We start from the raw sequence: 13,230 nt of genomic DNA on the forward strand, positions 1-13,230 counted from the left end.
CAGGGCAGTGCAGCCTCAGAAGCAGAGTCAAGGTGACTTTTTAGGGGCCTGCTACAAAAGCATGAAAAACTGAGTGACATCCACAGAGCCCAAGTAAAAAGCTGGGTGTGGTGGCACACACATCTGTAGTCTGCTCTGGGGAGGTGGAAGCAGGAGGGGGTCCCCTGAGACTCACTCCCAGCTCACTGAAATCAGGAAGCCCCAGGCCCCAGTGAGAGACAGATTGTCTCAAAATAAAACAGTGGTTCCTGTGGGATGACATCTGAGTGTGAGGCCTCCACACACATGAAGACAGCATGCCAGCAACCAGCTAAGTCTGCCCCTTTAGCCACTCCACTTTAACACTCCCAGGTAAGTCTTTACGAGCCTCCAAGACACAGTTATGGCAGTGGCTAGAACCACACGTTTGCCCCCAGAGACTGCACCTATTACTGTCCCATATGCAGCGAGGTAGAAAACCTTTGATCTCAAGAAGCTGAGGGAGGTGGGAATGATTCCCAGTAGGCAATGTTCCCTCTCTGCACAGGGGAATCCCTCTAAGGTACTAATTCATGGCAAGGTTAAAGGCTAACCTTTGAGCCTTTAGAATCAAAAGACAATAAGATAGCAAATGTATTCGGTTCTCCTTCCTCCTGCCAAGGTAAACCGCAGAGGCACTGGGGTGAGCGAAGCTGCTCAACAGAGTGTGGGCATCGCATGCCAGATTAGAGACAAATTAAAATATATCGTGGAAAGTAGATGACTGCCACTGATGGCCTGTGTTTTCTCACTGTTCGTCAGGCACACACTGTCACTTGGGGCAATTAAGCAAGGATTAATTATCAGGTTGCCGTACAAGCTGAGATGTCTCAACATCGCAGCGCTACGAGCATGTGAACGCTCTTGGGCTTTTAAAAGAGTTAGGATGGAAATTGTCAGGAGAAGTTGACGAGTGTTTTTAAAATTCTTCACGTCCATATCCTCTGACCCAGCAGTGCCAGTTATGTGACAGAAATATAGAACTGGACAAACACGGGTATGGGGACAGTGACGGTGTGAACTCGATATGAAGCGGTGGAAACAAACAACATGACCATGAAATCTCGGACTCTGTGTGCTCCATATACAATGGAGGCTGGACAGCAAGGAATGTATTAGCTCTTTACACCCTGTATAGATGAATGTGGAAAATATCCACAGATAATTTCTAAGCATGAAAACAGCAAGAACTAAAGCACGAAACAGGTAGCAGGCTCTGCCCCACAGTGGCAGTTTTCTTCTTCGGTGGCCTGCTGCACATATGTGTGTGTGTGGAAGAAGATTTTAATTCCTTTCATAACACCAATATCCATTTCCAAATAAGAGATGTCAAGTGTATTGAAACGGACTGGGTGTTTTTCTTGAGAAACCCCTACTAAAGGTCTCAAATTCTATCATATATTTTATCAAATGCAAATCATATAATCAGCAACTTTCTTAGTCCTGCCTAGAAGATGATCCCAGGCGTAAGTGTCTAAGCCAGTCTGTCTGTCGGTCGGTCTGTCTCTCTCATACGCAGACACATTCTCCCTTTTCTTGGCAAATTCATTGACTGAGACAGCACAATAGGTGGAAAACTCCTCCATAGCCAAATCACAATCCACTAAAGGAAACCAGGCCAGCTTCACCCCAAATTACAGCTGCAGTTAGCAGCCCAGAGTCGCCAAGGCAACTAAGAAAGGATGCTTTTCAAGGCACAGGCATGGCTGCCTGCCCCCGACAAGGGCAATGCCTCTGGAGCAACCATGGTCCAGCCAAAGCATGTGCCTGAAAAAGCCTCCCTTCCCAGAGACTAACTGTTCTACATAATTATAATGGCCTCGCTCAGCCAGCCCTGCTGTGGGCTGCCGGTCAGCTGCTCACGAAAATGGGACTCCAGGAGGCTGTTGTAAAAGTCTACCTCTTCCTGTTCAAATTGAACCTACATGTATACGTAAAGTTGCAATGTTAAAGAGATTACAAGGGGCTTAGAAGCCCCTGGAGGGTCATTGATCTGGCCTTGCAAACCCTATCTACCACAGCCCTTTAGGAAGAGCTGTAGTCTGTGCCCTGCTTCTCTGACTGCTTTTATTTTACCTCTCTTCTCAGCTGGCTAGGAAGGATATATCTTTATGACCCTGACTCCAAAGACTCTCAGATTCCTTCTTTCTAAACTAAGCACGCATGCACTCTAAACAGTAATCCAGACTAGAGGCCAGCACTGGTTTTCGGTAAATAAGTGTTAGATACTAAACAGTTTGGGCTATGTGAGCTATGGTCTCATCCTCAACTATTCAACCCTACTGCTGCCACAAAACAAACAAGGTGAAATGTCAACAGATGAGCTAGGCTTTGTTCAGCAAATTCATATATAAACATATGGAAATTTGAATTTCAGATTATTTTCCTAAATTGTAGATGATTATTTTCTTAATAATCAATCCCCCTGCTCTTTAAAATTATAAAATCCAGTTTTGATTTATGATCATGCAAAAGACCAGAGGCTTAGAAGGTCAAGAGTCAGGGTTTGCAGGTCATGGCCTAGATATTTGCAACTCACAGCGTGGGCCCTGGCATGGGAATAGCAGCATTTTGGAACTTCTCAGAAGGACAGATTCTTGGGTCCTACCTTAAACCAAGAGAACCAGAACCTGAGTTTGAGCAAAAATCCTTTATAGGCAGATGAAATCTGAGATGCTGTGCTCCAGAAGAAAGACATTTATAGTCAGGTTTGGAGGATCACCTGCTACACCTCTTGAGAGTCAATTTCCCTCCCACTAAAGGAATGAGTAGTCACGCCCACATTCAAGAGTTGCCAAGCCTGGGAGAAAGGACACAAAGCCCCTGTCTGGTTATGCCACTGTTTTCCACAGGGTGGCTAGTAATAGAGAAGATTGTTCCCCAGCCCCCAATCCTTATTTGCAAAGACGAGAGCCATGGCTTGGGATTTTCAGTACTGGATGGGTAACTCCAAAGAGGTCCTAGAACTAACCGGGATGCTGGAGACTAAGGTAAGGCAGAGTCAGTCCCATCTGAAGGGAAACCAATCAAGAGTCACTGGTTTGTGTCAACTAGGAGAGCTGATCAGAATCTAATATTTTTGGCATGGTGGGGGGTTACTTGCTTAATGTGCCAAGCTCAGAAAACAGAACCCAGTAACTGCTGAGTGACTTGAGGCTTTAGATAGGCAAGAGGCATGCAAGTCACAGGGGCTGAGCATGATCCTCGGTATCCCAGTGGTCATGGCTAAGTGATGTAGCAGCTGGGAGTTTTGATTTCCTTACCAATAAAATAACACCTACCTCACAAGGTTTGGCAAGCTTGACTAAAAAGATGTGCTGTACCTGGGAGCCTGACACCTACCAGTCAGCCTGTCCTGTTATTGCAGGTCTTCTGTGATGGAGATCTGGCACTGTTGGTACCATTATCCGTTAGTATACGAAAGCGCAGAGGCTAAACTTTCACGTGCAAATCCCCATGCCCTGCCCCAAGACTAGATGCAAACCTGCAAGCATAATTGGCTCCCAGTAGCCCTGCTGTAGCAGAGTACTAAGCACCCAGCCACAGTCCCTGAAGATGCCTTTTTCCATTCTCCCCCTAAGGATCTTCTCTGCAGCCTGAAAGCTGTGACAGTTTTCACTAAGCCACCATGAGAGGATGACTTCTCCTCACTAGGTCGCCTGCTTCCAACTGCTCCACACAAAGTGCGAGGATTGTGGGTCTTGTTTCCCAAGGACCCACATAACCCCTATCTTTAATAGAAATTTAGAAAATATCCGCATTGTCTGCCTAAAGGAAAACGGAACAATAAAAATGGGAGTGCACCATCGCTCAGCAAAGCCCATGTAACACAATCCAATAGCTTTGACAAGACCCACAGTCTCTCACAGACATCTTTCCCGCTTCATGGCAAGACCCAAAGGGAGGGGAACAATGTTGCCATTCACCGGGTGCCTCTTGATGTAAATGGACATGCAAGTCAACCAGTACCAGGCTCCTCCCGTTCAAGATAGACTCAGTGGGTCATCCGGGGATGGGATCCAGACTGTACATTCCTAACAAGCTTCCAGTAGCTGGAATGGCAGTTTCCTTACCAGCTCCAATCTCTCCACCCAATGTCATCTCCACCCGAATGTCGATGCATGAAACGCCCTATCTAGGATCTAATTCTTTGTGCCATCCTGACGGTCTGTCTCTTGCTGAGTGGCCACCACCACCAGAGCACCTGGCATATGACAGCCATCCAAATACTTGCTCTGTAGAGTCTTCAGTGGGACAGGAAAGAGTCCAAGGTCACAGAGCTAGTCACAGAACAAATGCCAGCTAAGTTCTGGGTGTACTTCAAAGCTCCAGGTCTGAGCACGATGCCAGAAGAAAGCAGTTTGTTTCAGCTGTGCTTCCTTCCTAGAACTCACGGCTCTTTGGACTGGGAGGCAATATCTTAATCCTACATTATTCCAAAGAGATGCCCAGGTGGGCAGTGAGGAGGAGGATCAAGCTGGATGCACACAGACCAGGAAAGTGATTGAAGTCACATGGGAAGGTCTTAGGGTTGTTGTTGTTGTTGTTGTAATGGCTAGTCTTCATTGTCAAGTTGGCTGGACTTGGCGTCACCTAGGAAAGGCATCTCTAAGTATATCTATGAGACTCTTTCCAGAGAAGTATAACTGAGGAGGAGAGAACCATGCTGAATATGGGAGACACGACCCCACAGGCCAGAATGCCAGCAGTCAGCTTTCTCTGCTTCCTGATTGTGGCTACGATGTGACTAGCTGACTCAAGGGTGGTCTACCCTTGTGTCCTTTCCATCATCAGAGACTGCCTTCAGATTACAGCTAAAAAAAAAAAAAAACAACCCTATCCCTTCCTTAAGTTACTTTTGCCATATAGTTTTTCACAGCAATAAAACCTGGAATCTGGGGAAAGGGATGTGTGTTCTCCTTGGGTCAGGACAAAAATAAGCTCCCAGTGTCTGACACTCCAACCCTTCTTCCTACATGGGCATCAGTGTCCACCATCGACTTAGGGCTTCCCAGTAAAAGAGGGTAACAAGGTCTTTTAAGGAAGACTATAAAGATTGCTAGAACCCAAAAATGATCAGGCAGAAGGTCAGCCAAGCAGCTTCCTGTCCAGGACGGGAGGAAACACCATAAAACCCTATTCATGGCACAAAGGGATGTCTTTTTGCTGGAGCTAAGGGGGGAATTGCTTCCATGTGAAAATCCCTCAGTTAGATGAAAAGGTCTCTTTTCCTTCATGGGCTGAAAATAAACCCCTTGTTTTCCCATCACAACATCAACTGTAAAGTTCGAAGAACCATGATCATGAAGGTCAAAGTGACCCCGGCCATCCAGCATCCTCAAACAAATGAGCTACATCTCCCCCTGAGCAGCCCGTGGCAGGAAGCTGGGAACAACAAAATCAGGGCACATTTCCTCTGGGCCTGAGCATAAACAAACAATACTTTCCACATCTCATGTAATCCCCAGATAAGCGTCTTTGTCACCCCCACCTTAACAAGTAGAGAAATGGGGAACGATGGACCCTTAGGGACCGAACGTTCAGAGGTTGTTCAAGGCTTGAGAACAAGAACAAGGTGAGTCGTATACTCTCACAGAGACATTAACCACCTGGCCTCTGGTCAGAAAGGGACCTGTAGGCAAAGGAAGACAGGGAAGCTTCAAGTCACCTGCCCTGCTCATCACTTGCATTGCATTGCCAGTGGATCAGGAGAAGCCACGAGCTATTCTCGCTCATACTGAATTTTGCAAAAAGAGGTTTCAAAACCCAGCCCATGTGCAACCCACTTTCATACCCAAGACACCCCAGGGCCTATCCACAGGGCCCGCCCACAGGTGCCACACCTACCTGCAGACAGCAGGGGCGCTACTGATAGACGCCTATGTCCCCAACCACATATTTATTAGGTCGCCCGCCTGACTCTGCCACACTGGTCGTTACATGCTTGAAAGCCCCAAGTCTGAGCTCAGTGTCCTGAAACAAAGGCAGAGAGCCTGCCAGACTCATCCGAGGTGGGAACAAAAGCACTTCATCTCTGGAGAAACCAGCCGGGGGTTTCCTTAACGTGGGGTGCCCAGCAGATGCCATGGTTGTAGGAAACCAGAGATATGCAAAGGTGGCAGGGGGCAGAGATAACTTTCCTCCTTTGTGTGCTAAACCGTCTTCTTCAAAGGAGCTGTGATTGGTGTGGAGGGGGTCGCTTTAATCCAGGAATGACACCGGTCAACGATCCACTGTGCCCACTTTTTCCTTTCCATGAAGACGCCAGGGAAGAGGACTCACCTTTCTATCACCAAGCAGAGTCTGTGAACACCACACCCCAACTTTTCCCAACCACCGCCCTACCCATCCGATGCGGTGGGAGGGTACCCAAATCCCTCCACTCCCAAACAAAATCATTGCAAGCCAGCTGAGGCTGCCTGAAAATCAACATTCAAGGCACATTAATAAGAAACATCTGGCCCCGGGAAGAGGGTTGACACAGCACAGGCAGGCAGTGGTGGATTTGTGGTTGGGACCCAGAGTTACAAGGGCTCAGCTGAAAGCACAATTGGAAAACACCAGTTAGTCTAGGCAATCCTCTACCCGCTGTACCATGGTGCCTGGCAACACCGTCAGGCTCCAGGTTTGAATTGTTTGGGGCCGAGTTACCTAGACACTTCCCACTTAAAGCTCTGGCATCAGGAAAATGCATCTCCTGCATCCTCCGGTGTCTGGCCACCACTTCCACCTTCAATATTTGTAGCAGATGTAGCTGGGCTCTTAAAGGAACAGTGTTTGCATTCTTTCCATGTGACTTACAGGATAGACTTAAAAGGAGGGAACGTGTATTTCTTTTCCTCCCTACAGTGTGGTGCACTTAAGACCATCCTACCTCCATTTATGCAAGGCGAACCCGGGGCACTGGTCACCACAGGCGTTACATGGCTGGCCTCTCTCAATCCGACCCAGTCCGGTCAACTTCAAAACAAAAAGACAACACAACCATGTCCACCACCAGGGCTTCCTTCAAAGCCCCACTTGTATCCTAGGCGGGAGGCCTGCCCCTCCCACCCTGCCTCTGAGATTGGACTCAACTGTTCTCTGATGTTGGGGACTTGGGAACAGATTCTCGCACCTGGAGAAGGGCGTGTGGTCCCAGGTGGGCTGTCTATAGCGCATAGGCACAGAATCATCAAGAAATGGCTTGGCTGGGGCTTTGTCTCCCCCAGACACCTTGGTCACCGGTTTCTAAGAAACAAAAGCAAGACCTTTCTGTTCCCTGGAGTTGCGGGGACCACCTGGTGGCTGCCCTGGACTAAGCTGGGGCTCCTAGGAAGATGGTAGTGGGAACATCCAAAAGCCAGTCCCAGGTCTGGTCTGGGCGCTGGGGTTCCCATTTTCCTTAAGAGACAGGATAATGAAGAAGGTTCACCCCAGGCGCCCCCGAACTATGGCATTTAGGGTCCAGGTCCCTGGTGGCACTGTCGCCTGGCCTGGAGTAGGACCCAGCCCCTCGCGCGCCCGCGGGACCAGCTTACCTGGGGCCACAGGTGCGCCGCCGCGGGGCGGAGAGGGGCTGGGCCCGGGCGCTGGCTGCTGGCGGTGGGGACCAGGCGGGCGGCCCCGCTCGGGTGGAGGACACTCACCGAGCGGCGGGACAGTCTTTTCCGTGAGCTCCGGCTGAACATGGCCGGGCGCTTCCCGCACGCAGCGCTGTCGGTTGGATGTGTCCGCGTTTCAGCCACAGGGAGGGCGGGTGGCCTGGGCCGGCGCGGTCCTCAGCCGGGCGGTCTCCGCCTAGCTGTCCCGGCTGGTTCGGGAGAGCACGTCTCCCCTCCTCCCTTCCCTCTGCAGCTCGCTCCCGGCCTGCTGGTCCCTCCCCTCTCCGCGTGTTCCCCGCCCTCCCCCAGCCAGTCCCATCCTCTCTGGCACCAGCTGAGGCCACTTTCTCCTTTCTCCTGCTTCCTTGCCCTCTGGGGAGAACTCGTTGGCTGGCCTAGCCCCTAAAAGCTCTTCCGCCCACCCTGGTCCCCGAAGTTAGGGGGCAGGGGTACTTCACAGATGTCGGGTGGAGATGCAGAGATGAGTGATTTTTTTAAATTTTTTTTTACTTTAATATTTAAGTGACACAGAGTAAAAGTTAACCTATTTAGTGCATAGCTCTGGCCTGTTTGACAAATTCATAACACGCAGGCAACCATCACCACAATCATGATACAAAATAGTCTCATGACCCCTTAAAGCTTTCCTGGAAATCTAATTAACATTCATTAAGGTTGGTAGATGACTTAGAGAAAAGAAGAGTTGAACAGAAGATCAGCTGTGCCCCTAAATGTACGGAGTCTGGAATATAGTAAAGTGTTCATTGAATGCTCGTTAATTGTATTATGTAGAGTGTGACACCACATCCCTTCATTCCACCTTTTCTTCCGCGGTGTATTAGTGACCTCTCAACATTTGTTAAACTTGTATGTCTTATCAATATGGGTGTCTAATATAAATGCATATGTATGTATGTATGTATGTATGTATACACACACACAAACACAAGTATCATTATGTAGCCCTGGCTGGCCTATGTAGAAGACACTGGTCTTGAACTCACAAGTGTTGGCCTGCCTCTGCATCCTGAGTGTGGTAGTTTGAATGTAGATGACCTCCATAAGCTCATTGGGAGTGGCACTGTTAGGACGCATGGATGAAATGTGTCACTGTGGGGGCAGGCTTTGAGGTCTTCTGTGCTCAAGATATGCTCAGTGTCTCAGTTCACTTCCTGTTGCCTGTGAACCAAAATGTAGGACTCTCTCGAGCACCATATCTGCCTGTATGTCACCATGTCCTATCATGATAACAATGGACTAAACCTCTGAAACTGTAAGCCACCCCAATTAAATGTTTTCCTTTATAAGAGTTGCCATCGTCATGGTGTCTCTTCACAGCAAGAGAAACCCTAAGACAGGAGTGATAGGATTAAAGTCTTGTTTTTACCCTTCTATCAGTACTTCTTATAAAGATGTGACAGAACACGGTAGCATCAATGAAGAATGGGTCTGGACATGTGAGTTGTTGTGACAGGCACAAACAGGGTTCATTGGCAATTAGGGATTAATAACAAAGATATCGGCCTAAGAGGCACAGGCTATCGTGTCCATTCTTCATTGATGTTTTAGCTCCAATAGCATTTTCTTTGCACTCGCTCCACTTCCTACTGTTCCATCTCTTACACATTCATGTCATACAAAGTATGCACTGAAGTTATCTGTTCTCCACCAAACCAAGATGACAAAAGGGTCATCGTCTTCTTTGCATTTGCAATTACACAGTGCTTTCACACTCGAGAGACTCCTGGAAGTCCAAAGAAGACATCTTGTCATTTTTTAAAAAGAGCTGAATGTCTGGCTTAGCATTTTATATATGGGAAGAAGAAAGCCATCTCAGCCTGGGATAACATGTGGCTTGCCATGTAGCTGGGGGACTGACCCCTGATGTCCTCCTCTCCTCCTTTTCTTGTTCCTCAATCTCTTCTTTCCAGGTTTCTCCTCCTATTTATTATCTCTGCCTACCAATCCTGCCTATCCTTTCTTCTGCCTTGTTATTTGTCGTTCAGTTCTTTGTTAGACAATTCTGGTGTTTTAGACAGGCAAAATAACACAGCATCACAGAGTTTTAAAAAAATGCAACCTAAAAAATACAAGATATCTTTGCATCATGAAACAAATATTGCACAGCATAAACAAATGTAACACAATCTTAAAATAATATTTTACAGCACCAGTGTACCTATCTATCAAAGTCAAAAGACTAGCAGACACAGCTCAGACACCCTCCTCCATGAGAACTACCCATCCATCTTCTCCAACAAGACAGTAAAGTTTAGTTTGGTTTCTGGGCCATCACTAAGGGGAGGCATGTAACGTCTTTGCCTCAGGAGCAAAATTTACAGAGGACATATTCAGTAATTTAGACAAATATTTCTGTACCATAACTAAAGAAGCAAAATCAATATCAAAAAATATCCACAGAATCCTGCTTTATCTTGCTCTGCCTCACTTACCTCACCCTCCTCCTGGCCATGATAAAAATGCTCTGAGACTCAGAGGGCCACAGGGGGAACTGGGCTGGCAGAGTGCTTGACGTGCAAGGATAAGGCCTGAGTTCAATCCTCAGAACCCACATTTAAAAACTACAACAAGACCAAAGATAGGCAGGGTGGAACACACATGCAAACTCAGCTGGGGAATATGGAGGCAGGAAGAGCTTCAGGGTTCAGTGTCCAGCCAGCCTAGCCTGTTTGGTGAGCTCCAGACCAACAAAAGGCCCTGTCTCAAAAAACAGAGAGGACAACATCCAAGAGAAGACAGCAGAGCATCTGCGCACACTTGGACATGTACACACATGGACACAGTGTTCTGAATTTCAGACAGAGAGGACTGATTATCTTCTATTTCATTGATCTGAGTGGTGGTCATCCACTATCATATTTGGTGGCAGCTGTAGGGAGTAAGCCATAGCATCTGGAGGGAAACTGACACAAGATCAAACCAATCAACATTTCAACTGATGTGGAAAAGGGAGTGCTGCATGATCTCCCATCCCTTTTTGGGGAGCTACTGGCATTTGATGGCTTCTCAGGGAGCAAAAGTCAATTTTCTTTAAGGGTATGTCCTTTGGTAGGTCTACCAGGATCCAGTAGATGGCCTACCACCTCTGAGCAGTATATAGGGGACACAAAGTAGTTTGTTTCCTGCTTGGAGAGAATTGATATTAAGAGGTTAGAAAGGGGGTGAAACACAGGCTATTCTAAATGGAGATGACACACTCTCTATTGCGGGGAAGCTAAGGAAGTAAACAACTCAAAGACTTTAGGAAGTCCCTGAAACTGAGCAGCTTCACTAGGTTCCTCCCTTGCTGGTCATATATAAACAGTAAAGACTGCTGGGGGTACAAGATTAGACAAGCTGAGCTGCCTGAAAGAGGCTCAGACCTAGAAAGGATACTCAAAAACCTGTACAGCTGCCTGCAAGCTGTGAGTGTTCTCCAGATTTCCAATTTCATGAGCCAACGGTGGGTGAGCTTTGGTGATGAAGCTGTAGTTGAGTCATTTCTGTTCCTGGATGTAACTGCTCACCCATATTCCTCTAAGTAAACCCAATAGAACTCACCTGTTCACCAAATTACTCTTTGGTGATATCCACACTTCGGTCCGTCATTAGTTCGCAATCTGGGGTGAGTAGACATTTGTTCATATCTCCCCAGGAATCAAGTACCAGGCCCTGGCCACCCCACAAATTAGGCTGCAGAAGTGCTTTCTCCAGGAATAGTTTTGAAAGAATTCTTTCTCATGGACGTGGTCCCTACTGAGGCATTTCTACCAGTCAGGCGCAAACGTCCTGTGGCTTGTAAGACTGTCCCCACCTACTCATCAGTCACGTTCTATTGTTTAGGAAGATGAAGTTTAGTAAGGGAAGAAAGTAAGACCCTTCCCATTGGCTGATGCAAACATCAGGGAACTTCATTTGGCTGTATCTTTGCTTTTGTAATCTTTGATTCGTGTTCCCTCATCTCTTCAGACAATGTGATTCCTAAGGGAACATGAAGCAATCTTCATACATATTTGCTAGCATGGGGATCTTTGCAGAAACACAAAGTGGAAAACCAAAGCCAAGTCAGAGTAGCACTGGTTAGGAGAGACACGCACCACACCTTAGAACAGATTGATGTGATGTTATAACGTTTTTCACCTTTCTGCGTCTGCAATATATTTCCTGCAATGAACATATGTTCATTCTATAATCAGAAAAATAAAAGTATCTAAAATGAAGAGATATGCCCTTGATGCTTGAGGGTTTTTTTTTTAACATCAAATCTGGACCAGGTATAGCAAACTCTATGTGTCTCCCCTCACCTTAACCTATATAAAGGTACCTATTTAGTTTGGCTTTCTATTTTTCTCTTATATAAATCTGTGTTTTTTTCTCTTTTAGTCAAGTGAAGCTTCTCTCCTGCTGTGCCAGCATACCTGCAGAAAACCTCAAAGATGTGTTCATAAAGAGCTTCCTATAACAGGAACGAAGAACAGAGTGTGGAAGTGCAGCCTCACCAGGGGTACATTTATTTGTGGTGTGTACTAGAGACAACTGTGGATGCAGTAAAAGGGGTAAAATAATCCTGAACGCAGCCTGCACTTACAAGTACCATCAGCATGTCCTTGGGAATCAGGAGTCTGCAAGTGGCATTCTGCAAAAGAGGTTTTTAGACTTAGAGTGCTGGGGAAATTAAGGGCCAGGGAGACACAGAGAGAATTCTCTCTGAGTGATAAAATACACAGATTTTTCTCTTTCTTCCCAACCAGTCATTTTTTATACTCGACAAATTTTTGTATCTCAGAATAGCACACACACACAGATCATTTTACATATAGGTGGATATATATATATATATATATATGTTTGCATCATTATATATGGATCATGTTATATATGTGGATATATATTCATTAAACAAATTTAAAAAGAAAGAACAAAAATAGAGTGTTTAGGCTGAATACTTCACAAAACATTAAATCATCTGGAACTTATAATGCATTTAAAGCAAACATTTTTGGGGAAGATAAAAAAGAACTAACCAATGTAATACTTCCCTTTGAAAAGCCTTAGCACTTTGTAGAGATATTGGCCCAGCTCATCCTAAATGGTAAAGGCAAACAAGTACACATACGTGGCTAAAGGAGTGTTGTTTCTGAGACGAGAGAGTCACCAGTTATCTGAACATCTAAGCTCAGAGATTAATAAACAACAGAAACTACTAAATAACCAAGCATACGGCATCTTGTCCTTTGAATGACTCTCTTCTTTCATTGAGAATGTTGTAGAATATGGCACAGTTTTTTCTGAATATTAATCCATTTGAAAAGCAGTTTACAAAATAGTAATTAAAACACACATATCAAAGATCTGGGGAAACCACTGTATTTAAAGATAAAACACAAGCATTTGTAAATAAATAAATAAATAACAGAAAGAAAGAAAATTCCAGAAATGACAATAAAAAATCTTACTAGTTAAGATAGTTTGACTTTCAAGTGATTGACTACTTTGCTGTTAAGATTATTAATCTTCACATCCTATGTCTTAGTTAGCTCTGAAGAGACACCAGAACCACAGCCCTTCTTGCAAAGGAAAATATTTAATTGGGGCTGGCTAACAGATTCAGAGGTTTAGTCTGTTATCA

General features: G+C 46.0%; 1 protein-coding gene across 2 annotated transcripts in view; it reads right to left on the minus strand.

The window, feature by feature from the left end:
• Window positions 1-7,813, minus strand: part of Prickle2 (prickle planar cell polarity protein 2) — a 327,904-nt gene extending 320,091 nt beyond the window's left edge. The window contains exons 1-2 of one of the 2 annotated variants that reach the window (XM_050160238.1): window positions 7,647-7,813; window positions 6,893-6,978 (exon numbers count right to left, since the gene is read on the minus strand). In XM_050160238.1, coding sequence (XP_050016195.1) covers window positions 6,893-6,978; window positions 7,647-7,688 — 128 coding nt within the window. In that variant the 5' untranslated portion in view covers window positions 7,689-7,813. Of the gene's footprint in view, window positions 1-6,892; window positions 6,979-7,538 lie in introns of both variants that reach the window. The other variant, XM_050160237.1, reaches the window with a different exon arrangement.
• Between the last annotated feature and the right edge of the window lie 5,417 nt (window positions 7,814-13,230).

Source organism: Alexandromys fortis, unplaced genomic scaffold (assembly GCF_014885135.2).
Source record: "Alexandromys fortis isolate MF-2015 unplaced genomic scaffold, M_Fortis_MF-2015_v1.1 scaffold_111, whole genome shotgun sequence".
Classification (NCBI taxonomy): domain Eukaryota; kingdom Metazoa; phylum Chordata; class Mammalia; order Rodentia; family Cricetidae; genus Alexandromys; species Alexandromys fortis.